General features: G+C 38.5%; 1 protein-coding gene across 1 annotated transcript in view; it reads left to right on the top strand.

Annotated features, from left to right (window-relative positions):
* Positions 1-321: 321 nt before the first annotated feature.
* COL4A6 (collagen type IV alpha 6 chain) overlaps positions 322-26,848 on the top strand; it is a 91,210-nt gene continuing 64,683 nt past the window's right edge. Inside the window, exons 1-2 of the mRNA XM_054388861.1 lie at positions 322-363; positions 11,374-11,457. Of these exons, the coding sequence (XP_054244836.1) occupies positions 322-363; positions 11,374-11,457 (126 nt within the window). The remainder of the gene's footprint in view (positions 364-11,373; positions 11,458-26,848) is intronic.

Below are 26,848 nucleotides of genomic sequence, written 5' to 3'. Positions count from 1 at the left end.
GATCAGGTCCCCACAGAGCTATTATATGAAAACAAAGCTAGAATAAGGTAACTGAGAAGGTGGCAGGCACGGACACTCCAAGGAAGGAGGTAGACTTGGCCATAGCTCTGGTTCCACTGGATGGGTAGAATTTGAAAATGGGAACAAACCCCTTATTTAAAAGCCTCCAATTCCAAGCCTCGTTACTCCTCACTGCCTGTTCTGATGTTCCTTCTCTTTCTTGCACTTCTTCAGCCTTGCCATTTGTATCTGCATCCCATTTTGGGGTGCTACTCACTTTTGCTAGTTTCCAGCTGATGAACAGTTGATTTGTCTGTCCCCATGGGTTTGAAAAACCAGATTCTCAGTGGGAATGCTGCTCAGGTAAAGCTTGAAAGGCCATGAAGAATCTGTTGGTGCAGTTGGAAGCTGGGAAGGAGGTTTTCTTTGCCTGGTCTCTGTTTATTTTTGTCTTCCCACCTGTGCAACTGCCTGCAGATTCTTGATTTCCCATACTGCTGAAATCCAAGCACTTGGTGCTTGCTGCAGAGTATGAAAGGTGTGCCCAGAACTAGTGATTTTTCCATGTTAAAAGCATGCATTTTATCTTACCCTGAAAAGCCTAAGTTTTCAGGATTTTTTACTTCCTAACCTTTGTTCCAACTGGAATGAAAAAAATGTCTGAAATGCAGTATTTCCAGTAGATAAAATTTTTGCCCACCCTGTCTCCTCCCACAGATGGCTGGTTTGAAAAATGCTTTGCAAAACCACCTTGATTGTAGAGGACTTGGAGATAAACGTGCTTATAGATAAGCCATGTTTAGAAACAGATGGTTATTTTCATCAGTATGATAGAACAACTCATCAAAGTCACTTTACCATCTACAATTGTGGCTAGAGAGGGAATTACTTCAATAAATCCATGCTTAGTTAGGTAAGCCTGCTTGCATGGTGACATATTTCAAATGCATACTCTCGGAGTTTTTAACATCATTTACTTTTCCTGATTTTTCTACCTGGTCCTTAATCTTTGTATTTCTGGTATTTTTATACTGTTGGAAAATTCTTAATTGCCAACTGATTTTATCCTCTGTTAGGGACTAAACTGGAAGCCTTTGGACTTCACAGGGCATTTAGACAGCATTTGCTGCTTGGATGGGCCTTTTATGAAACTTTTCTTTTACATGCTGCAGAAGAACAACATGCCTGATTCTGCTCTTGGTTTTGATTTGTGTGCTCAGCTTAAGGGGCACGCAAAAGTACGTACAATTTTGAGGATGTAGTATAGTAGTAAATGCATCATTCCTTATTTTTCATTTTAACATGAAGGAACTGATTTTTCACTGATATTTACTCTAGTGCAATGTTTTTTGTAGGTGGTACAGCTGAGCTAATGGCATCTTATATTTCTGATAAAGGGTAAATGGCCAATCAGGATTGCAAAGTAGTTAGCAGCCAGGAGTTGACAGTGGTGTGTTCCTGGGAGAACAGGTCTACTCCCTGAAATTAGAATTAGTATTCTAGAAATAGCATAGAGCCCCATCCCTGGAAGTTTTTAAGGCGAGGCTAGATGGGGCTCTGAGCAACCTGACCTAGTGTGGGGTGTCCCTGCCTGTGGCAAGGAGACTGGGACTGGATGATCTTTGAGGTCCCTTCCAACCCTGACAATTTCGTGATTCTGTGATCTTCAAAGATGTTTACTTTAAAAACCCTAATTTTCCTTAATTATGCTTACTACTGTAGTGCCCACAGGTTAGTTAACAACCCATTGTGCAGTGTCCAAAGTAGCAGACATTTATTTTTCCCCCAAAGGGGAACAATTTCTCAATGATGCTAGTCTTTGAAGTATTTTTGTGGGTGGAGCACCAAGTACTTCTCTATTTTCTTTTATGATTTTATTACCCAAGTACATGCAGTGTGCTTTGTACTTTCCAGAGCTGATGCAGTAAGCCTTTAGTAGAAGGTTTGATGAACGTGACACGGGGGATGCCTCACTGTGCTACTTGCAATGGGTTTAGTCTGTTCCTGCTTCAATGACGAAACCTCCAGGGATATTATTGGTGAGGAGGAATATAAGTACAAGTCAGCTCATTTTTGCAGGGTCACAGAATACAAGGTGAAAAGGGAATAAATGACTACATGGAGCAATAAAGCAAATTGGTGAAGCTATGTTAGGTAGAGGTTAAAGAGTTAATTGTTATTACTGAAACAGGTAGTCTTCTAATGGTTCCAGGAGATGGCTGCACATGGTTTTATTTAGATAGACTAGAATTATATGGACTTTCAGTTGTTAGGGCATTTTGCTCCTTTTATAACTTGTGATGTAGATATTCTATTAAAAAACCAGGATGAAAGATGAAGTGAGAGATGGTGAGTTGGCTGAGTTATTGATCTGTCCCATCCCAAAAAGAAGAAGGAGTGACCTTGATTCCGATATTGTAAATGAACTGGAAAAGCTGGGTAAACTTTATGCCTGTGGGCCATAACACTTTGCTAACTAAACCGTTTCTGCACATGGGAGTGGTTCTTAGTTGGTTCCACCCTGTCTGCAGCTGACGTGTGCCATTCTATTTTAGAAATTTAATCCAGTAACCTGACCGGACAAATGCCGTAGCCACAGCCATTCATCTGGGATACAGGCGGGGCTAATTTTTTATGGATAAAATCACAATGCCCAACCCATCTGTGTATCATTTCCATTATATGTGGCAGACTCCCAGCAGCAATGCATTCTTGCTACAGGAACTTTTTTTTTTTTTTTTTTAAAGTAAACCCAGTTTGTAATCATTTGTTTTCATTTTCAAAACATGGGACATCAGCGGTTTTTAATCAGGGTCTATGGATAATGTGGCAAGGAATTTGAATGCAGAGCATTCTATGTGACTGTTTAGTTCAGATTTGGAATCCCTGCTGCTCTTGTTAACAGGAGTGCTTGCATTCCCTCCCCAACATACGGATTTTTATATAATAATATTTTTCTCTGAAAGTTCTGTGATTGTTGAAGTGGTCCTAGGCATTTTTGTCACAGGTTATGGGGAGAGACACAGGAGGGTTTCTGTGTATGTATTCTGCAAATACTAGTGGCATAAAATGACTATGATTAAATTAGGATTATATTTGTCCCTTTTCTATGGAGAAAAGTAGCTGTCTATGTATTTTCGATGTCCATGGAAATGTGCATACTTGGATAGTCAGTGCTGAGGGCAACCTCTTCCTAATCCCAACAAGGAAGGAATCTGGAAAATTCCAAACAGTTTATTTTGCCCTTTGGGCTAATCACAAAATACATGTGCCACATTCCAGCTAAAAGCTATGTGGCATATTTATTTCAAATAAATGTGTCAGATAAGAGTTTCGCACACTTCACTCCCTGTGTTTTGGAGTAACTCTGCTTCTATTATGCTAGAAAAGGTATTTTCATCTTTCTCAGACTCACTATTCCTGAAGAGGGAATAGTACAATCTGTTTTTCTTTCAATGTCATGTTCAGAGTCATCCTTAGAAGGGAAGGGTTGTAGTGCTTTGGTCAGAGGACAGCCTTTGTAGGATGTGAGGCAAGTGGAGGAGGCTCTCTTCCTTTGTGCAATTAAAGGGGTGATGTGTACTCTTAGGTAGCACCCCACCCCACATCACCCATGCCACACCACCCATACTACACCAGACTTCTATTATGGTCTAAATTTTGGTATTTTTTCAGTAGTTGGATATTCACATATTCAGGAATGGAATTGCAGGGAGTATTCCCTCTCATTGGTCAACTTTACACATTGCTTAGGGTCACAGCTAAGCAAAAGTGCTGTTAGTTTCTGTGGGGAATGATGCTAGCCCTAGTGGTGATGGCATCAAACAGTCAGCTCTTGTTTTCCTGAAAGCACATCTTGGTAAGTCTCTATGCCAACAGAGCTCTGGGATTAATCAAACCTTCCTATGCTCTTCAAATAAAATATACAGCTTTTTGCAAGGATACTGCCAGAAGCTCAAGTGTGGCTGAAATCGTGTTGTCCTCTCAGTCAATGAATCAATGAAGCACTCATAAAAGTTTGTTTCCAAGCTTTATGCATACCTTTAAAGTTGTGTGAAAGATCCTGTGTATCCCAGGGATGTTTAAGGATGAAGTGAGAAGCTGTCTAAAAGCAGGTTGTTTGATGGAAGAGTGCAAGTTGTCTGTTGGGAGTTGGTTTGGTTTTTTTAAGATCAACTTCAATTTGCTTGTGGTGTTTGTAAAGGCTTGGTTTGGTTCATGGTGCTATGTCATATACATACAGGGCACAGTGTGTATTGGTTGTAAGGCCCACTTCCTACGACTACATCATCAGTACATTTTATAATGTCCAACTATTTGGTGGCGTGAGTTGTAACATCCTAAATTTTCATCTGCTGAGCAACTTCAGTGCAATCAACATCTGCACTGGTTGACAATGCATGTGCACTGGTTGCACTGGCTGTACACTGGATTTTGCCAGAGGGTTGTGATAGAGAATCGTGTGAGGCTTATAAAGCAGTTTGGGTAGGTATAAAGTTGGCAAATAGTCGTGCTAAGCGGGATAAATAAGTTAACTCTGGTCTGGTCTGGCTTTAGGTTCAATAGTTTATAGCTCTGTGTGGCTGCAGAACTAGAACGCTTTTTAATTTCTTTGCAATATACCCAGCTTTGAAAGAGTAATGTAAGGAAGATTCTTTGCCAAATCCTTAGTGTTTTTCAGTGTTATGTACTGCAATAATATGTGAATGTGCTCTTAAAATGATCTTTGAAGTTTTATGTTGTCTCTTTCCATACAAATGGACCTATTTTGGAATGCATAAGCACCACCAAAGGGGCAGTTTCTTTTTAAATTATACCAAACTGACCAGAGGTTTCTTTTTCCCTGAGGTGACACTAGCTTTTCTACAAGCGCTTTTCCCTACAGCAGGGTGCAATGATTCTTCTGTTCCCTTTTGTTAGCACTGCTACATTTGCATAATAATGGATCTCGGGGATACCCTTCTGCTGCCTATGCACTGGCCTATTGTGAAGATAATACAGAGAACTTCCTCCAGTCGACAGGGTGCAGGGAATGAAAACCCCTTTCCTTGGGCACTTCAGCACTCCCATCTAAAGCAGGGCCTCCAAAAGAGGAGCACATGCCAACCCGTAGTTCAGTTTCATGGCTGCATGTGGGCAGCACCTACAGCCACATACGCATTCTTTATGGCTGGCTAAATTTAATCTGTTTAGAAAGACACTATGCATTTCAACAAGCAGAAGAAACAAAAACAACAAAAGCTTTTACACAAATAGGTATCGTTATGTTTTAAAGGTTTTAAATGGTCTAATAGAATTTGACTGTGGAGTTGTTGCTCTCTGACAGGATCTCAAAGATCAGGAAACTTTCTCAGACTGGATGAAGCCTTTAAGGAAATTGGGGTAGTGTACGGTGGTTTAGAGTGCTCGTTGTGTTTAAAAATTGATTGATGCTTATTGCTCAAATATGAAGTGGCTGCTCCAGTGCACTGGCCACTTGGGTGGTTGCTGCAGTAACTGGAGAATACTTGTCTGAGCGCTGCCAGACCTTGCAGGCTGAGGAGACCAGGCTGAAGCATTGAGGAAGCTGAGTCCGATGCCTTCAGCCAGTAACACAGAGCTTGGCAGGCATGATGAAACAAAACGTTCCTTCTGTGAGGCTGCAGAGATAAAGCTTTTGTTTTTGTAAACCACATGGAATTGCTTGAGATTTTATTACTCATGTTTTCAGACCAAGGTAATCACCCCTTCTCTGCTTAGGAATTTTCTAACCTACTAAAATGTGTAATGAGGTCTGTTGCCATTTGTATGCCCTAAATGTAAGAAGTCAAATACTTGACAGCTAGCATAGGCAAGCTTGTACTCTGGAAATCCTTTAGTGGGAAAATGTTTCCCTTCACAGAAATGGATGATGTTATTAGTATTAGTGAAATATACTTAGAATAAAAAGCCTTCAAGCTCTATCTCCAAATTCCATCCAACAGATAGGAAACACGTTTCCTCAAAAGAAAAAAAAAAAAAACAGGCAACTGTTTTAGAGTTTGGAAGACATCAGTTGGTTTCTGGTGTATGTACAAAGTGGAGGAATTGATCTTTAACATCTACTTTATTCACGTTTAAATCTTTTTTATTTTTTTTTTCCCCCCAGTGCAGCATCACTCCTGTGTCACTGGTGGGAATGAAAGCAGGAATGAATGGGGTGGAATTTGCTTCAGTTAGAATTTGCTACTAGGTTTTCCAGGCCAGGATTTCCTCCCAAGTTTTGAAACCTTGTGTATCATTATAAACCAAGCCTCCTCCAATCCAGTCTCAGCTGCCAGCTAAGATGTTTGCCAGATCTGTGAAACGAATGAAAATATTTGAGGACCTTGGTTAACCTAAGAAGTCAATGAAACCTAAAATGTATTAGTATCTTAGCTAGAAATTCACATTTAATAGCTCCATTTGAAAGACCTTTTGGTGCAGTAAAAGATAAGCTTTTGGCTTTGTGTTGTGTCCTTCCTCATGCAACTGTCTAGTTTTAAGTACATGTTCATTGAGTGATAGAGTATTCAGGAAAAAGTATTTAAAGCTTTGCATAATCCCATCAATAAAACTGAAAAATATCTGACGATTGAGCTGCTCAGAGCTAAATGCCCATCTGTAACCATCAAATAACCAGTATGTGACATTCCTACTGCTGTTGTGTTCGGAAGCCAATGGCTTCCCAAAGACTGTAAGAAGAATAAGGTGGTACTCAGGATAAGAGGTCTTAAAAATCTGACTTTACTTGTGGTTTATGAGTTTAATATTTAACCTCTACAGATTCTTATGACTTTGTGGTGTTTGCTCTCTAATCTCATAGGAGTCAATGGAAAATGCTTTTCTAGACTTGTCAAAATTTTTACACCAGATTTTAATGTGGCAAATTGTAGGATAAATTTGTTGGTGTGGAAAGTAGAGACATTGAGGATAATTTCCACCAATTTTTATTTCATGAGATCAGTTGTGGGTTTTTTCACTCTTTTGCCTTCTAGACACTTTTGGAGCTAACAGGCAGAACTGGACTGGACAGGAAGGTGATGCTTTGGCATGAAATGCTTTTGCAACAGTGGAAAAATGTCAGTCATAATGTATCTCCATAAATGGAATGATACTGCCCTCTGCTTAAAAAATTTCTCCTGCATACATCTTCGGAAGCTTACACATACTTGCTCTTGTATCATCATCGTCCTTTCTTCGAACTAGTTAGTGTGAGACAACCCAGTGTTCTGTCCCTGACAGTCACTCATAGTGCTGGTTTATATACTTCTACCACAGAGATCTTACTGTTGACATATCTTTTCATTTACACCTCTGACAGTGAGAGGTGTAAAATGCTCCTAAGCAGCAGAGTGATACCCAGAATATTGTTTAAATAAAATTTGTTCATTTCTCTGGCATTTACCTTTCTGATTCATGTATAGACACCCATTGTATTGCCTCCAAGTCTTCATTCTCCTGGTCCAAATAAATCGTGCTCTGTAGCAGAAGGGCTCTTGAATTATACATTTATAATCAGACAGATTGTCAAGCTCTGTGTCTGTGCAGAGATCAACTTTATTGAAAGTAAGTGATAAATATTATGTACTGTACTCCAGATAAAATTCTCTTCATGATGTTACCAGGTCATTAACATTTCTGTAGTCCCCTTTTCTCTTGGATGAGTGTGCAGCTACAATGATGTGGCCTGAAAAAGAGGAGTTCTTGGGACATGTTAGGTGAGGCAATTTGCTCAGGGGCTTGTGTCGTCCTTCCATTTGGTAGCTGCTTGGGACTATCTCTTCATCTGCTGCTTCCCATTGATTACCCACCCCCAGTTTGAAAAATAATTCATGTTATTAGTTCCTAGAGTTGACCTAGCTCTTAATGGTATTAAAATACCCTGAGGAGGCAGGACAAGTCAAGGTTTGGGGAACCTCAGTGAAAGGAAAAAATTGAAATTAGTTTAGGCACTTGACACTCTTCCTGGGAAAAATATGTTTGTATTTTCATTTTATCTGTTTTACTGACATGATTAATTTTCTTTTCACCTGTTTCACTGCCAAACAAACCCCAGGAACTGTTTTCATACAATCTGACAAGACTGCCAGTTTATTTCTGTGCTGTGACACCTCTTTGATAGGAAGAGTTACTGAATCATTTTGCTGCATCATGTTTTGGTATCTTAGATGGGTCACACTGCCATTTCTGAATGCAGAGATTGCTGTGGTTCCTGGTTTATCTTTTTTTTTTTCCAAGGATTTTTTTGCCCTGAAGAAGTTCTTTCATGTCAATAAGGCAACTATGTACTAACACATGTATAGCAAAGTAGATTTTCAGAGGGAGGAGTTGAACATGTGGATAAGTGTTTCCAGAATTGGGCTCTAAATTCTGTAATACAACAACTAAAAGAATAATAGATAAAGAAAATATTATAATTAATTTAATTCCTGAAAGCTTTAAGGGCTAAAAAGAGTATGGTTAACACAGTAGCATTATGTACCTCAGGAAGTAAAGAGAGGTTATTTCACTGTTTTTTTTTCTCTGAAATTTTACAAGAGGATCTGAATGGTTCTGTAAATATAATTTCCATATTAGTCATTAGCAGATAAGAGGATCCTGAGCTATATGGAAGATCTTTATTTGTAGATTCCAGAAGTTTTCATTATGTTCCATTTCCAGCTTTTTATTATGAAGTTTCTTGTTGGGATTTTGCTCTGGACTGGAGCAGCCCTTGTCTGGAGTTGAGAAGTTAATGAAAATAATTATCCACTTTTGCAGGCTGGCATGCAATCCAATCTTTTCCACACGTTTCCAATTTATTTTCCCATTACCACCTCTGCTACTTCAACTTCCATTCTGAAGATGATGGTTTTAATTTTTCTGCTGTCCTTTCCCAAAATGTCACCACATTTTCATCACTTGTGGGTTCACCCTCTGAGCTGATAAAAAACTTTGTCTTCAGCCAATAGATTTTAAGTCTTCTGCAGTTCACCTTTGATACAAAGCAGAAGTTCTAAGGCATAACTGGGCCCCAGCTCACACCTCTGAGCTGTGGTTCCTGACAATCTTCCTCTGAAGTGCTGTGTTAGATGGGTTCCTCGTGCCTGTGCTGCAGGTACAATGTTCTTCTGGATTTGCAGGCAAGGCCTTCAAGATCACATGCAGCTATTCTAGTGTCCAGTGTGAGTTGCTCTAGGGAAGCTGGAATGAACGTGAGTCTGGGGCACCTCTTATGGCATCACAGCTGTTAGGATTCTTTACTCTCTTTGGCTGCACTCCAGAACAAGCTGAAGTCAATGGAAGGATTCAAATGGCACTCCAGCTGAGTGAATCAGCTGTGCATAAATGCTTGATGGAGGTACCCCAGAAGTGGGAGAGGAAAGTTGTTTTTACACTGATTCTTGCTTTTGAGTCGGTCTTTTAATTTCTCACTCGCATCAATACTCCTTAAATGAAGTGCTTTTTCCTACACTGAAATGCAAGTGATTCTTTTGCAATCCTGAAGTAACTCAGTTAAAATCTGTATGAATGTCAATCAGTTTATATTATGAGTATCTAAATCTGCGAGAATGATTTTTTTTTTTTTTTTAATAGTGTTACTATTTTGTGTTGTTCATTGTTTTGGTCTTATTTGGAACCTTCTACTTCAAGCCAGTTAAATTAAAATAGTTTAGTTAATTTCTGTAATAATGGTGGCACTTAACCTCTATGACTGGTACCCTTATTTATTTAATTCTTACAGTTTCTGAGCAGCTGTATTCATCAATCTGAAATGTATCTCAGAGCAGCTGGAAAAATCTCTTCCCTGAATGAATACAGAACAAATACGAAGACCCTGTGTTTACACATTCAGATTACAATCTGTAAATGTTGGAATGACCTCTGCATTCATACATTTGAATGGAAAGTGTATTGAACTTTTTCAGAAAAGAACACTGTAGTCTAGAATCTTATATGCAGCCTTTAGACTTGTATTCATAAATATTATGCATATGGCTGTTTGCTATTTAAGTAGCCCTGGAGTGTCTGATGTCAGCTACTTCCTCTAAATAAAATACATAGGGCATGTAACACCTGGTTTGGAGCCAGCTGGCTTTGGTCACTTCCTTTCCAAATGCTTTCATTTACCAGTGAGCGAAATGACTCCTCAGGCTGTGAAAAGGAACCTAGAAATACATTGTGAAGAGAGTTTTACACAAAATCACACAGTTTTTAATAGAGCTCAGAGAGAGTTTGATCCAGCTCCCAATAAATTAAATGGAAAGACTTCAGGGGGATTTTGACTAGAACCATATTTGCTAACCACAGCACTGTGGGGAGCGGTAGAAGTAGGGATGGTAAGAGCAAATGGTTTTTGTCCAGTCTTCTGCTACTAGGAAGGACCTGATTGTCACTAGACATGAAGGGTTTCTAACAAGGTGAGCTTCAGTGGTTCAAGACAGCAACACCAATGCCCCAGAGCTGCCATGAAATAGTTTCTTTATCCACTCTTAGAAGGCAAGCAGAATTAACAGAACCATAGGACCCAAAGGTTCATGCAAATGACTGTTGGAACAACTAATAATCTGGAGAAAAAACAAATTGGAAATTGAAATCTTTGAAGACTGTAAGGTTGAATAAATGTCTGGGAAGGCATAATCTGATTCTCTGGAGACAAAAAGCTGTCTTCTATGAGTGTAAATTTAATGTTATGTGTCAGGAATGGCTTGGTAATGAGTCCAAACTTCCACTGCAACATATGTATATAATCACAGTGAAAGTGTGTCTTGGTGCACTTAAGTCTAAAGTTTTCTGCTAGCTAGATCCTGAACTCTTAACAATACTTGTGGTCAGAAATGATCTCTCAGCATTTAAGAGTCCCTGTTAAGACAGGGACCAGTTTTACGTACTGAGCCCTTGATAGTGTTCATTACATACTCAGGTTCTTGCTGATCATTCCTTGTTGGAGCAGACAGTTTGGAGATGTGCTTCCAGTCTATTATATAACCTCTAGATACAATTTTTCTGCTCTTTGCTTTTTAATTTTTACCTTTACCACATTAAGCTTACTTTTATTTCCTGCTGCCTAGGGTCAGAGTTGCCTGCATTGTATTTCCTGTTTCATGTACTTTTATGAGGTTTGGAACTAACTCATGCAGAAATTCACTTGTCCTCAAAGAATTTCTAAACCAACTTTTTCTGTCTTCTTGTTGATTTTGAAAATGACCTGATTATGAAGAAGGTAAAACGTAACTGTATTCTGCTGCTTACTTCCCAGCAAATTCACACAGCACATCAAACATAGGTGAAAAATACAGAAATTAAGCATTTTAACTGAAGATCTTCAGCAGAGAAGCAGTTATGAAATTAAATTTTCTTCTTTCTTTTTTTTTTTTCTTTTTTTGTTGTTAGGGTGGAAAGAAGTCTTACGGTGGGCCATGTGGGGGTCGTGATTGCAGTGCTGGATGCAAATGTTTTCCAGAGAAGGGTGCACGGGTAAGTTTGTTTTCCTTGTATATAACTTGTGTCTCTTATCAATATGTGAGCAAATAAATAAATAAACCTCAAGTTAGTATGTGTAATTCTCAACCTTATGACCTCATGAAAGAAGAGAAAGGATGAAGTTCAGCTGCATTTTGAATATCCAAGGCCAAGATTTCAAAAGCTGTTTCAAAGGTTTACAAGTTGCTAGCTTTACAGTGAGTCTTCAGTGGAGTCTCATGTCTTTCTGATCTGAGCCCTACTACAAAAAAGTCAGGTGATTTTTTTAAGTAGATTACAACAATTAAAAAGGAAAATCCAAGTAGTGTGGGCTTCCAGTACAGATTTTGCCCAGTCCTTACTCTAATAGCTTCTGGAAGAACACTGTGGAAGTGTTCTTGACTTCAGTATTTGTTTGTCAAGGAACAATTAACTTTGCATGAATCTAAGCATTTCGCTTTGAGAGTCTTTTGTTCAGCTAAAGCCTCTGTCTCTGAAGCATTTGAAGCAACCAGTTGTTTAAGCAAGTTTTCTGCAAAAAATCTGTTATTTCTTTTGATTCTATGAAAAAGTTCTAAGTTTCATCCTAGTGCAACTGGTTATTTCCTAACTTAGGGTAATGCAGACCTGCTGAATCCACTCTGCCTTCAATTACAGTTCTAATTTTTGTCCAGAAACCATCTACTTAATATTTTCTCTTAAAGTCTCTGAAGTATTTTAGCAGGTTTCAAAAGGAATCTTACATGTTTTGATTACAGACATGAAAGGAGCAAAGAAATGCACTATAGATACTTAAAGAATTATCTTGAACAGGCTTAAGGAGAAGGGAAATAATATTAGCCATCTTGTTTAATAAAGCAGTTATTCTTGCTGAAATCATATTGAAAAATCATCCTCTGAGGGAAAACTCAATAATTTAAATCTTATTTAAACACTAGCAGTCCTGAATATTTTTCTGCCTGTGTATTTCTGTAACATAGTATGGGTAAATTCAAGGTATCAATTTCTAGGATTTGTGAAAATGTTGCTATTAAACCCACACTGATGATAATTCTAAAATGTTTCCCTAATTGCAGATAGACTTGAGTATGAATTCTTGATTGATAACTGAGGATATATTTGCTCTGGAAGTATAAAAATTCTTTCAAATCATCATGTTGCTGGGTGAAAACATGACTAAACAGATCAGTGGAAGAACTTCGTAAACAAGTTCTTCATTTAACCTAGAATATGAGCTAAAGCAAATTACTCAACATCTTTTGTGATTAGATGCAGTAAGAGACAGACCTAGTTTGGTTCTGGAACATGATATCCTGTAAATGCTTTGACCTTTAGATAGCAATGAGCATCATTCGTCTGTCTCTTTACATTCCCGGGGTTCAGCTTGATTGTTTGAACTGGCCACAACACTGTTGACCTTGCAGTGTGAGCTCTTGGCATCTCTTTTGTTAAGATGTCACAAAGATTTTAGGCTGTTTTTATTGCTGACCTGAGAACTCAGTTGGCTTTCAGCTTGCTTCTTATGTGACCTGTATCAATAGGCATCTTCAGTCCTTCAAACACATGTTCCATTCTACTGAGTCCTGTCCCTGGACTAAACTGCCTGCTAGAAGGGGTAATCTTTTCTTTTTACAACACTACTTCCATCAAGCCATACTGAGCCTTGCTGACACCTTCTTGGACATCTGCAGGCAGCTACTGGAGTTCTGCCATGCCAGAGGATAAGGATGTGACTGGCTGACCTGGGAAAGGGGATGGTGCGATTGTATATCGTAGAGCACAGCTTGTTTCTTGGAGGAGATTGTGTAGCCTAAGGCTAATTCCTTGGCTTCTTGCCTAGCGTCTCCATTGCTGCAAAACCTCTGAGTTCAGAATGGGAGATGGGACTTTGCCAATGCCCTGAATCCATATTTTGTTTTTAAAAAAATGTTTCAGCTGTCAATTTTGCAGAATTAACCAGATCAGAGTAAAGCTAAGCTTTCATTTTAAAGGAAAGAAATAGCTAAAAAGCACAAGAAAAATTACAACAAGCTGACAGCTCAATGAAAGTAATATAGGTAGTGTCCTTAAATGTTCTCCTTAGCAGTTACACTTCTGGTCAGATCAGGCTGTGATGAACTTGTTTCTGACCAGATGCTTTAAAAGAATTTATACCATAATATAATGTATATAATATTATATATATTATACATATTATATAATTATATATAATTATATATTTATATATAGTATATAATATACTATATATTATAATTATATATAAATATTTTACTAATATTATTATATTATAAGAATGTCAAAAATGTCTAAAGACCCACTGCTTCATCAGTGAAAGATGTTCCTAGAATGGGATGTAAGCATGGAGAACCCCTTTTGGTTTGGCTATAGATTGTTAATGCATGTGCAAGATATAAAACCCCAACCAACCTAACAAAAGAACACCAAATATAACCTCCTTGTCTTTAAGATCCAACTGGATAGCACACAAATGTCTGTAAAGTGAGTCAGTGCTTTGTGGAATAGATTAGGATTCTTTTAGAAGGAAGTATTTTGTCTAGCGGCCACTTAGGGAATTCAAGCAGAGTGATAAGGCACATCTCCTGCAAAAGCAAAATTCCATTTCTTTTCATTGTCCCTACAGCTTGTGTTAACTTTTAAAGCTGTAATGTTAGCTGGTACACATTTTAGGCTGCTCAGTGAAGTCTAATGTGATCCAGTTTACTGTGAAGCCTGCACAAGAAGAAATCTGCAAGCATCCTTCATCTTAGCCAGGGATGCAGAATTGGTCTCTGTATCTAATTATAAGTTAACAAAGAGTCTGACTCTGTAATTCAATGGCAAAACTGCTGGGCCAGATAGCAGCCATTCGCCCTTCTTTATCAGTTCTTACCTTGTAAAAATTCATGGGCAGAGCTTCCATGTCATATGACAGCTTAAGGATAAGTGTAAGAGCAGGAGAAACCCACCAAAGTCAGTTCCTCTGAATGGCATTGTTAGATCTTACACTGACTTTAGTGTGAAATCTAACATAATGCTGTCCAAAATCCTGCCAGGTACCAGCACAAAATATGAGACCCACTTATCTACAGCTGGAGTCTCTCATTGAATGTGTGGGACTTCTAAATATGTGTCCGCTCCTATTCTTCTGGCCAAATGAGATACCAGCTATCAAGGCAATTTTAAAAGGTAATCTGCTGTGATAGCAGGGGTAGCCAAATGTACCCTGCTGTGTGCACTGTTATGGGAAGGGACAGTTTGAACACATGGTTATTGAACCTGCTTCTGTGTACAAGTCCTCTGTCAGAATAATGGGTGGGTAGACAAAGCACTTTATATTAAACTCTGAAGCACAAGAGGGAAGGTGGAAAAAAGCAACAGTGTTAAATTACAATGTAAGTGAGGAAATGAACGTAAATTCTGATGCTAGTCTCTATCTAGTGAAAGGTTGGATTTCTGATATGTGTAGTTCCAGTGCAGGTGAGCGTTCTACAGCTAGAACATTTCTGGGGACTGCCAGAAGTCATTGTGTTTAAAATTTTTTTCACTCTCCTTTCTCATGGTTTTATCCACAGCTTATGGACAGGGATAATTATGCTCATTGAAAGTTTATGTTGTATTGATGACTGTCTTGCTAAGAGATGCCCTGCAGATAAGTCAGCAGTAACCAGGAGAGTGGTTCCCCTATTTTCAGTTTCAAGAAGCGCTAAAGAGTAGACAGCCTGCACCATTTCAACTCTGCAGCTCATTTTGCATTTGTTTACAGTAGTGTTGGCTTTTTTGTTTCTATACGCTGTCATCTACTTTCAAACACTCAAAGATAAACCAGCAGACACAGTCCTTGTTGCATTTATACCTTCTCCTGATGCCTGTTCACTTATCTTGGAATTTATAACAATATTAGGGTTTGTTTTAAACTTTGCTCAATATATGCTGGGGGCTCTTCTGCTGGGATGCCATGCTTTTATTTTTGGCTTCTGTCAAAGTCATCTCTTCATTCCCCCCACCAAAAAAAAAAAAAAAAAAAATTCGAGGAGAAAAAAAATAGAAATTATTTGCAAGGCTCCACAGATTACTCAGCACAGGCTGTGTCCCAGGCACCTTTTACAGCTTAGAATTGCTGTAAATTGGAAGAACTTGATGCTACCAATTATATCGAATTTTTCCTTGTGATGCATGATCATGTCGAGTAATGTTTCTTATGCATCATGTGTTCTTTAAAGCCTATTAAAAGACAATGACACGATCAATTAGAAAACTGTTGATAGGACTACAGAACCTCTTTCGTGTCTGAGAAAAAAATAAATCGACAGAGGCTATTTTTAGCAACTGGTGTGTTTGAGGAGGAGTGAATCTGGAAAATGAGGCAGCTGGTTCTGAAGACAAATTGGACACATTGAGTCTGGTCCCATGAAGTGAAGGACCACTGTAGTGCATCACATATGCAGTGAACCCCATCTCCTGAGGAAACCTCAGTCAGAAGAAATCCTGTTTATGTACTACAAGACTACATTGCTATGTGAAACAAAGTGCAATAAGTGTGAGGGATTGAATTATATTGAGAACTTGCTCAGAAATGCAGTCACTATCTGAATTAAAGGTTAGTGTACCCAGAGTTACAGGAGATTCCACAAGTTTTCGCTGAAGTTAAAATGCTGATAATAAATGTAGTGTCATTTATCTGTGGGCAATCAAACAGTTTTTGATAGAATTACTGCAGATCAAACCAGCTAAAAAAATAGATCTCAACATCCATGCACTGAACAGCATAACCTGAGGTCAGAACTTTGGATGATTTAATCTAATTGTTAGCTAGCATAAACTAATGTTGCATTGGCAAGAGATCTTAGATTGACTTTTGTCTGGACCTAATCCCCTCAATTTAATACTGGTTCTACAAAGTGCCTCTCTTGGTTGACATTTCTCTACTATGAAATTGTAATAATTGCAATTTGTATTTTTTAATAATAACGTTTACTAAATTCTGCTTTAGCTGGTTAAAGGCTTTAATCAGAACGGTTTAGGGATTTCCTAAAGAAACACAATTTCTTTGGAAATATCAACAAAATGATTTTTTTCTTCTCAAGTGTTTTACACAAATGTGTTTGCTGGGGACAAAATTCTGTTCAGCTATTGTTTCAAACTTACCTGTTTCTATGTGGTTTCCTACTGCGTGGCTTGACGCGCACTGTAGGACATAGTGATGTCATTTTGATACCCATGGCCTGCAGGTTGATTCATCATACCAATTAAAATTAAACCAGACAATGAGATGCTGACATTTCACTCATTTTGACAGTGCCAAGATACGAGCATTTTATCATAGTGTACTAACTGTGGATGATCAGCCTGGTAGAGGTAATATTGGGGTCACTATATAGTTATTTTTATAAAGATCTTTTCCCATGCAAGAGAAGGAGGGATTGTTGCATTATAGTAGCTCTTGAGTAATGCTGGCCATTTATCAGTGGTCATGATCACTGGTTCTAAGATTATGTTTAAGGTTGCTCAAACAAGACATTAAGCTGGAGCGTGGAGTTACCTTAGATGCAACAGTGCCAGAAGCCAATGTCCTGTTTTTAACTAAGTTCTTATTTTCCCATTCTCTTTGCTGTCTTTAGTCTTAGATGCCATCTTTGAATTGTCTCTTCCTGACAGGTTTTAACCAATTTCTGACATATCTTTGACTCTTTCCTTCCTGTCTATGCATCAACAATTCACATCATTTTCTTCTGGCTACAGCAGAAAAAGCTCTAGTCTTCTTTTGACTGGTACCTGGAAATACTGCTTATAAACTATTGTCCTGACCTGCTTTTCTGTGCTTCATCTCTTTGTTTTTATTTTTATTTCTTTTGATTGTACCTGAAGATGAAAGATCTTGACTTTTGCTTATGTCTAACTCATGTAAGAGACTTCATCAGCCTGCCCAGTTTCTCTCCTTTTCTTATCCTTTCTGTACCAACTGTTTGTGTGATGTCTTAGATTGGACTGTAAGGTGGACAGGTGACTGACTGCAGCTTAACTGGATGTGCACAGCATCTTAGGAAGGCAGGCAAGCTGCTGTCTACCAAGGCTTCTGAGCACTAGCAATCAGCCAACAAGACCCTTCTCCAACTGTGAATGTAAGAGCTGTACTTTGTATTTTGTTTTAAATTACTTTGATGTGCTGCAGTTCTGACCATGTTGCAGTACTTTTACCCTTAGTAAATACTGGTCATGGACTATACGTAAATGATGTCTAATTCGTGTTCAAATCCCCTTCTAGTTAAACACAATGCCATCATTTGATTTGGGAAGAGGATTATCTGTAACGTTGAAAATGTTGACCATCTGTTCACTGTCATTAAGACATTTTGGCAATATTTTCGAGAGAAAATGAGGTAATAGTTAAGTTAAACAATTTACATGCCAGCTGCTTCTTTAACAACTGCCAAGATTGTTTTTTTTAAGTAATAAAATGAACTTTGCCAAATGCAGCATTAAGCAATTATTGTACATGTTCTCCTGACCCAACCTAAATACACTGAGCCTAACCCTCTGGTAAGAAACTCTGTATATCAACTAAAACAAAACCCAAAACCCAACCAACCAAACAAGCAAACCCCCAACAACAACAAAAAAAAAAAAAAAAAAAAAAAAACACAACCAAATTTCGTTGCATTTGAAATAATTCCTTCTGCAATGGGTATCAAGACCAAACTTGTTCATATGTACAACCTTACATCATCACTCATAATCTCAAGTACATTTGTGAAAACTTCCCAAGGGGATGGGCACCCATCTTCTCTTACAGACGTCATAAAATTCACTAATAGTCAACAAATGTATTTCAGCAGGCTAACCACAGAGTAGCAAATCATAATTCCATGATTTTTTTTCCAGTTTGGCTGAAAGGGTGTGTGCACCAAATGAGGCTAAATATATTCTAGGAAACATATCCCATTAGGAAGATTTCCACAATTTTGGAAACTAACCAGGAACTGTACTATTGCTATATCACCAGCATGGCTGAGATGACTCTGTGACATGAAACTGTTTTTAAATCTGCCTGCAAGGGATATTTTGTAATTGCAGTGGGGACCTGTGTTTACTTTTGAAATCAGCCGGAACGTGGGTCCTCAAACTGCTCTCCATAGAGCACTTCCAGATGGCTAGGAAAAGCCCAGCAAAGAAGTATCTGTCACTGTTCAAGTAAATTTGCTTTATTTGAGTTGTAACCCAGGATTTTAAAGTCTTTCCAGTGTTTTGGAAACAAATGGAGCATTAAAAAAAGCTCCTTGCTGCATCCTACAATGCTGTGAGTTGTCTTAGCTTGAGAAGAAGTTAGGTAGTCTCACTTTTTACCAAGTTAGTGTCTTTTCCTCCTTTCTAGCCTGAAAATTCTGTTTTTCTGAAAATGAGCTTCTAGAAATGAGGTGTTCATAATACTGATTTAAACTGAGGTGACTACTGAAAGTCACATGGTGACAGTCAGATTGCTTTGCTGTGTACTCCTTATCTGAAGATACAGTAAACCGTGATTCTCACTGTTCTGATGCTGGCATTGTGAGCTGAGGGTGCAGGCGTGTCATTCTGGGAACAGATCCTTTATAATTTTTCGCTTATAGAAGCTGCCACAGCTACCATTAGTAATCTGGGTGAGTAAAGTGCTGTTCCCCTTGAAGCCAATGCCATCACTCCCACTGATTTCATTTTATGTGTGTAGACAGATGGGAAGACAGAACCAGACTAACCTTCTTCCTTCTCCTCTGGAGCCTTCCCACAACTGGCCTCCGGTTCTAGCTTTGTATCAGGGACACTTTCTGCAAGACCAAAACAAGTAGTGCTACAGATTTGATCCATATGGACAAACCAGAGAGTTCAGCAACAACTTCCTAGTAACTTTTCCTGCTTCCTAAATAGTGGAGAGTAAAAACATCCCCATATCCAAAATTTTCCTTTATGCAAATTGTTAAGTCTTTCCTGGCTATAGAGTGACTTGTTCGACAAATCTGCCATGATTTACTTGCCATATAACTCCTTAGAACAGGACTAACATCAGCCCTTCAGTTTCTGTTGTTCATTTGCTTATTCACAATAGGTGAAGAGCTGCCAATACTTTTAAAATTGTTTTCTGTCTTGCATTCAGACAGACAACTAAGAATTCCTATAGGAAGAGAAACTTTCTGATGTCCTTCTCCCCAGGACAGAAAAAGCCAATATTAACACAAGTCTTTGGAATGTATGAATATCTACTTGGGCTTTTGCTTAACAAAAGCTGTGGGATTTTATCTGATGATACCTGCAATGATGTCTCAGTTGAAAAGAGACAGTTAATGTCCTCTTACATCTGACAAGGCACTAGAATGTGTTTCCTCTCTAAGCAGTTAAAAGCAAGAAGGGGTAACATATCCTGCCTTGAAATTACCCAAATGACATTTTCTTCCATCATATTTTATATCATTAGTTTCTGGGATTTGTCACCTAGAGTGTGTCCTAGTAGCCTTTTTCTCCAGATTAAGTTCTCTTTAATACCTCATTTTCTTTGTACCCCTGTCTTCGCCCTATCCCAAAACTTGCCAATCTTCTAATTAAGTGTAATTGTTTGAGAATATTCCTAGTACCAATTATTTGTTTAAGCTTCTTAAAATGAGAAGAAGTTTCCCTTGCAGAAACAAGAGCCTTTTTAAAAGCGTTTCCCTTGGCAGTAAGTGAAAGAGTTGACAGACTTTGCAGTGTGATCTCTTGAGTAAGTCAGCCTCTTGGAAACAGAAGGATCACAAAACCAATCTGTGAGTAAGGCCCAGTTCTAAGAGGTTTGGCTGACAGTCAGGTTAGGAGCCAATTTATGAGCCAGGAAAACAGCCGACAGCAGGGATTACTACAAAGCAAACTTAATTAGGCAACAGATAGGCAGGAAGTGCGCCAGTCATGGAGCCTGCAGCCAGATAGAGTGCACAATGAGGATGGCTAACCAGGCAAAACTGTGTTTGCAGTGGTGAAAGGGGCTGTAGTGCCAATTAGTTGGAAGTAAAGCCGAATGCATGGGTCCCCCATGCTAGCTAGTCAATCCCTGTTTTCTGGGGAAAAATGTGCAATATTTTTGGTGAGAATTGCAGCTTTTCCTGACAGGAAATCATAGATTTTGGAAGATAAGAGAAGAGCCTGACATTTTTCATCTTTCAATGATGAGTGAGGTTGAATAGCTGTTTAGCTGCTTCAGAAGAAAAAAAGGACGTTTACCTTCAGCAAAAAAAGAGTAGGATCTGTGAAGTTACTGCACATTAATGCTTCTTTTTGACTCTTGTATATGACACCTCTGTTGCCTTTCATGTAAATAACCAGGCATTCTCTGACCCAAACAACAACAAACAAACAAAAAAAACCAAACACAAAACCAACAAAGGGAATCTGGATCACAGTGACATATGTGCATTTACTTCAAAAATTAGTTTTTTAATGCTTAGAATAATTTGGAGAATTCCGGAGTGTGTTACCTGATTTCTCTGTATGACAGGGTCTGGTAAGTTTAAAACAAAAGATGACTTCCTTGATGCTCTATTTTGTCTATGAGTAAGTGGGAGTTACTCTTAAGCTAATGGAAAAATGAGAGGTAGAAGTTTGCTGATCATACAAGAATTTTTTAAAAAATCAGTGATTATGAAAAATAAAAGAGAATAGCTGAAAATCTCAGTCCATAATTAAGCTTCATCAGCACTACAAAGGATTATTACAATAAGCTAAAGCTTTTTCCTGAATGATAAGTAAGGGTAAAGAGGAGAAGCTGTGTCCTTCTGAATGAGGAAGGTGTATGCTTCTGGTGTCCAAGAAAGTGTCAGGGCTTTCTAAACACTTGATTGTAAAGAAAGGAAACCCAGGCATCTTGTATAGGAGATCCAACCAAGAAGAAAAGAAAAAAGTGGGTTTGATTTTGGACAAATATTTTAGTAGTCTGAAAGTAGCTGAGATACAAATCTCCTTATGGGTGATTTTTTGTAAGATTTTTGGGGAATCTTTTTTTAAAACAGTCAAAAGTATTAACAAAAAGTCAAAGTAAATTAAAATGGTCTGGGTTTTATCCAAAATAGAGTACAAACAATGTACAACTTCTGAAAGACTATTTAAAAGAAAATTCTGCTTGTCTCTTCAAGCTTCATGTACTATTTTTTCAAATGACCAAAAATACTCTCTAATAAAATGACTCGTCGTGTGCTGAATTCTCAGTGTACAGCAAATGAGTTTTTTAGTACCTAGTGTTAGTGCAAAGGGTGATGCAATTCAGCACTTAATTTTGTCTTTCAAAGTTCTACTAAGCTGTTATCTTTTAAGATCAGTCTCTTAGATTTGTGTTCACATCCATGATATTCTTGCTGAAGAAGACAGCAGAACTTGGTCAGCTGTTCATTTGAGCTGTGTCCACTCCAGCTGCTCATAAAGCTGGCATATGTATTACCACAGTGGCAAATCTGCTTCAACACCAGATTTGCTCTGTTTACGTCTTTATTGCCAGACCAGCAACATTTGCCTGCCTATGTTTCTGGGTATTTCCGTTTCCTGTAAGGTTCCAAAAACAATCAAGATTACTAAATACGGGGGAAAAATGTCTCAGCCAGCTGTCCTTGCCCTAGCGATGTTTCCTTCAGACTGCTACGCTTGGGGAACAGATTTTGGTGTAAAATAATTGTAAACTCTTGGAGTCTATGCACAAACCCCATGCTCTGCAAGGCTAGGTCACCATCTAAAGCATGTTTTCAGACTGTATTTATGGGTTAAATATAATGAATGTTGGTCACAGAACCAAAGAAGTGTCTTGGGTCTGGGTGTCCTGTCCCACTGTAGTGGCAGTTTTATAAATAATCCTGTTCAGTAATGTAATTTATTTTTTAATAATTAATATAGTGTTTGTAACTTGAATCCTTAACTGCGGTGATGACTGGCTTGGCTTGATGGGCAATGATGTCACTGTCAGAAGTGCAAAAGATACAGCTTGTATAGTCTGTCAGATATTTCCTGGAGAGGTACAGCATGTTAGCTCCCAGTTATTTGGAGTGGTGCAGTAATTCTTACCCTCAGCCCTTCCTCTGATTCACAGTGGAATCTTTTCATTGGAAACACTCTTTAATGTCCTTCCACAAATACAATGAGGACTGCTTACCCTGTCATTATGAATCACACTTTGAAGAGCTGTAATGTAAATCAGGGTATTCTTATATGAACATTATAGGAAATGGGTATCTTCTAGCAAACTTTTAAACGGTTGGGTTTGGTTTTGGGTTTTTTTTTTGTGGTTTTTTTTTTTTTTTTTTCTTTGTGAATCCTGATTTCCTTTGATACTGACTGACTATGCTGGCTATTCTGAATACCTACATGATGGTGTTCTGGCATTTCTTTTAATGACTGAAGATCCCATCTGAGATGGGGGAAGTGCAGTGTTGGGCAGTTACAAATGTACAGTAGGAGACAGCTGGTGTTCCAAAGTGCTTTCACACTGCAAGAATTAGTTTTATCTGTTTTTTCAAGTTTTGGTTAAGAAATCTGTTTCTTGCTCAACTGTTTTCAGGAAAGGGGTGAATTAGTAGAAAATATTTCGAAATAAAACAATAAAAAGTTACCACTTGGTACTGCTTAGTAAGAGACCTCTGAAAATAGTTAATGAATTCTTCTGGCATATATTTTTTGTCTAAACTTGGAGATGTGAAAGAAAAGATAGCAGGAAAGGTTGTTCTAGTCTCATTTTAATCATGGCATGTCTTCCTAACAGTACAAAATGTTTTTGGAGGATACTAACTTTTGGAATATCCTTAGCAGTGGAAATACAGCCCAGCCTGTCTCGCAGCAGATTCTAAATAAATAAATAAAATCTGCATGCAAAATCAGGGCAGCAGGTGGTCATTCCCTGTATAACTCCAGCTGCACTTGAGCTGTAAATCCAAAAGCATTACAAAACTAGCAACAGGACACCCAGTGGTTTCTTGTAGACTTGGATCAGGGTTCCTGGGACATTAAAGGAAATTTTCCTAAGATTTAATGTTTTCCCTTGAAACAATAAATGACATAAGTGTTATCTCCAGACTTTTTCCAGAGGAGTGAAGTAATTAAACTTCACTTGTTTTTCTAACATCAGGACTAAACCCTGAACTAATCTATTCTAACCATTCCCTTCTTTTTTATCATCCGGAATGTGCGTTAACTCCTGAGAACATTTGGGTGAATAACAGTTCTCCTTACAGTGGGTTTACATTGTGCACTAGGTGACGGAAAGCAGTCAGGATTTCCTTCACAGTGTTCATGTAGCCACCCTAATCTGCAGTATTTTTCTTGCATGACTGTGTGAGGTCTGCCATATTTAGATGCCTCTAGATTTATTTCATTTGATAAGACAGTATCTGCTGTAAGCAGTGCCTTGGCTCTGTCATAAGCTTTTTTTTGTTACCAATATTACAAACTCTTTTGTCTATACTGAAGAGGAAAGCTGGGTTTCATTGCTTTTATTGATGGATTTTAATTTTTAAACCATTGAATCACCCAGAATAACCTTGGTTGGAAAAGACCTCTAAGTTCATCAGGTCCGACCATTATCTACCTATACCGAGGCCACTACTACATTATATCCTTGGGCACCATTGCTTTTAGGCTTCTAAGAATGACTGCTCAAACAACCATTTAATGTGAATTTTGCCTAAGGAAGCTGTGTGAATGCTGCATATACTGTTGGCAGGAAGTGAATTTCTGTAAGCCCATCTCCTTTGCAAAAATGAAGACTTAATTTGTTTTGCAAGTGATACTTAATTGTGATGATGTGGGTAGATGTGACATTTCAGATCACCACACTCACTGAGTTCCAGTGCAGGGCATTACCCTTGGTGGAGGCCTCAGGAACAGTTCTGTGAGCTGGCTACGAGAAACACACATGAATTCCTGATGCTGAACTTTTGATAAGTTCAATACTTCAAAGAGGTAAAGATTTTCTCTTCAGCAGATAGACAAACAGGATTGGGCAGGAAGAAGGAAGGAACATTGGTTTTTTTCCTGTGTTGCTGTACCACAGGGTAGTTTACCCTGGAGAAAAGCAAGTTATGTGTTCCTCAAGGGTGACGAAGCTTGAATGGTCCTTTCATTCTTGTGCAACAGGCTTCTTTGAAACCTCCAGATACATGATTTTTTCCAGACCTCGTCTCTGAACCGCACAATTCTGCCATGTTCCCAGACTGTGACTTGCAGTGCCACACCAGGGGAAGTGTTTAAAAGTGGTGTCCTTGCCCTTGAAAAATGGGTTTGGGATTTTTATTATTATTTCATAAAATACCTTAATGATTTCTGAGCAACTGTGGTGTTTGTATCCATTTCATTGTTTTAAAACCTGCAGAAGAAAATACAGTTTACACAGTCTTTATTTTTTTTCTTCTCTTCCATCTTATACTTTTTCAGTAAATGCATCTCTTGGCACATGGGAAATTGCAGTGGGAGTGTGTTTCATTTAAAAAATAACATCCTTGTTAAATAATCCTGCACTTAATTAAATTTCCTCTGTTTTAACTGGACATAGAAACAAATAGCTGTGACAAACAAAAATAAAGATTCGTGAGGAAATACTGACTTACCTCTGATAAGAACCGTCTGCCATATACAGAATTAGGTTTTTTTTTTTTTACTTATGCTTTACTAAATGGTTCTGCATTTAGTTCACATTTCCCCTTTGTACTTTGGAGTTGCTTAAGAGTAAAGCCTAATAGAGTAAAAATATTTGTCTTGAAACCTAAAGCCCTGTTTGTAGGGGGTTTTATCACTTTTTTTTGGTTATGTATTAGAAAACATATGGTACAACTGGCCTCTATCTATTACGTACAGGAGCAGAAGCAAGGATCATAGTTCCCTATTTGATAATTCTAAAGGCAGCTAAAAGACAACAGTGACCATCTTCACACCACTAATAGTATAGCTGTAGTGACTATCTTGGTAGCCAACTATGATAATAGAGATCACTTTAAGTGCTTCAGACTATGGCCATAAAGTTCTTAGAGGACCTCGGAAAAGACATATCATGTTTCTGAGACTGTTTCCATTTCCATTTATTGCTGGTCTCAGCTGTTTATCCTCAGGCAGTCTGGATCATCTTCAAGAGCATAGGTCAGAAACTACCTAAGGTAGCAGCATCTGACTTGTCACAGCTATAAGGTCATCATAAATACAGTCAGCTTGCAAGTCCCATCAGTGGTCATTTCATGCAAGTCGTGAGGAAATGGCCTCAAGTTACACCTGGGGAGGTTTAGGCTGGATGTTAGAAGAAACTTCTTCACTAAAAACTGGAACAGACTCCCCAGGGAGGTGGTTAAATCCCTAGCCCTGGAGGTCCTTAAAAGATGCAGATATGTGCTGCTGAGGAGCATAGCTTAGCACCAGACTTGGTAGAGTTAGATAATGGCTGGACTCAACAATCTTAAAGGTCTTTTTCAACAAAACTGATTCTATGATTTTGGAGATAGAAGCAGTTGCAGGCTACTTCAGATGCCAGTTATGCTATGTAACTGCAAGGATAGTTGAGGTTTATGGTTCGGGCTGGGAACCTGAGCCTGTCCTCTCCAAGTTCCGTGGGAGTGAGCATGGTATTTTTCCCTTGGTGTGTACCCACACTTATCTAAATCCAGCAGCAGGGCAGACATGTATCTGCCTGCTAAGTGCGCATCAACTTGGAGTCAGGTCTACAAATACAAAATGCAGTGTGAATCTGTCACATACATTTGCCTCTTGAAGTGGCAGAGTACATGGATGGAGTTCAGCTCAGAGAAGAACCTGGTCCTGTTTGAGGATGAAAATTCTGTTAATAAAAAGGGAGCTGCAGTTCCTGGTAATTCTCTAATTTATGTTTCTGGCCTGAAAGTTGAATCATGGGCACATGGAGTTTTAAAAACGGCTTTTTGAATGGCAAATGAGCATCCCCAGGAGGCTGACTAGCCCTGGTCAAGATACATGGCAGTTAAAATGATTTACTTTCTGCCTCTCTTACTTGTTAGTGCTTAAAATAATCCTCTGGGATATTAAATGTAAGTTGATTCACTTCAACAAACAGTTTAAATAATTTCTCACATATTTATTTTATGTGTTGAAATGTTGGCCTGAGAATAGATGTAAACTATGAACAGGAGAGTTACAACACTTTCATGCTTCCATGGGATTTGTAGCTGCTTTTCCATCCCCTTAACAGGTCAGCAATAGAAGTATCCCCTGTGAAAAAGCTGCCTCTCTTCAGTGTTGGATTAGTTAAGGAGCACTGTGGCCAGTGTGGTTTTACTGTATTACTGCTTCTGGCATATGAAAACTGCATGAGAAAAAGCACTGACAGAATTACTGTCTTTTCATCTTGTCTTAGATCACAAGACCACACAAAAATGATCTGATTTGTAGTATATGAAGACAATTAATACAAGGGATG

Source organism: Indicator indicator, chromosome 17, assembly GCF_027791375.1.
Source record: "Indicator indicator isolate 239-I01 chromosome 17, UM_Iind_1.1, whole genome shotgun sequence".
Lineage (NCBI taxonomy): Eukaryota > Metazoa > Chordata > Aves > Piciformes > Indicatoridae > Indicator > Indicator indicator.
This window is presented reverse-complemented; position numbering and strand designations above follow the sequence as displayed.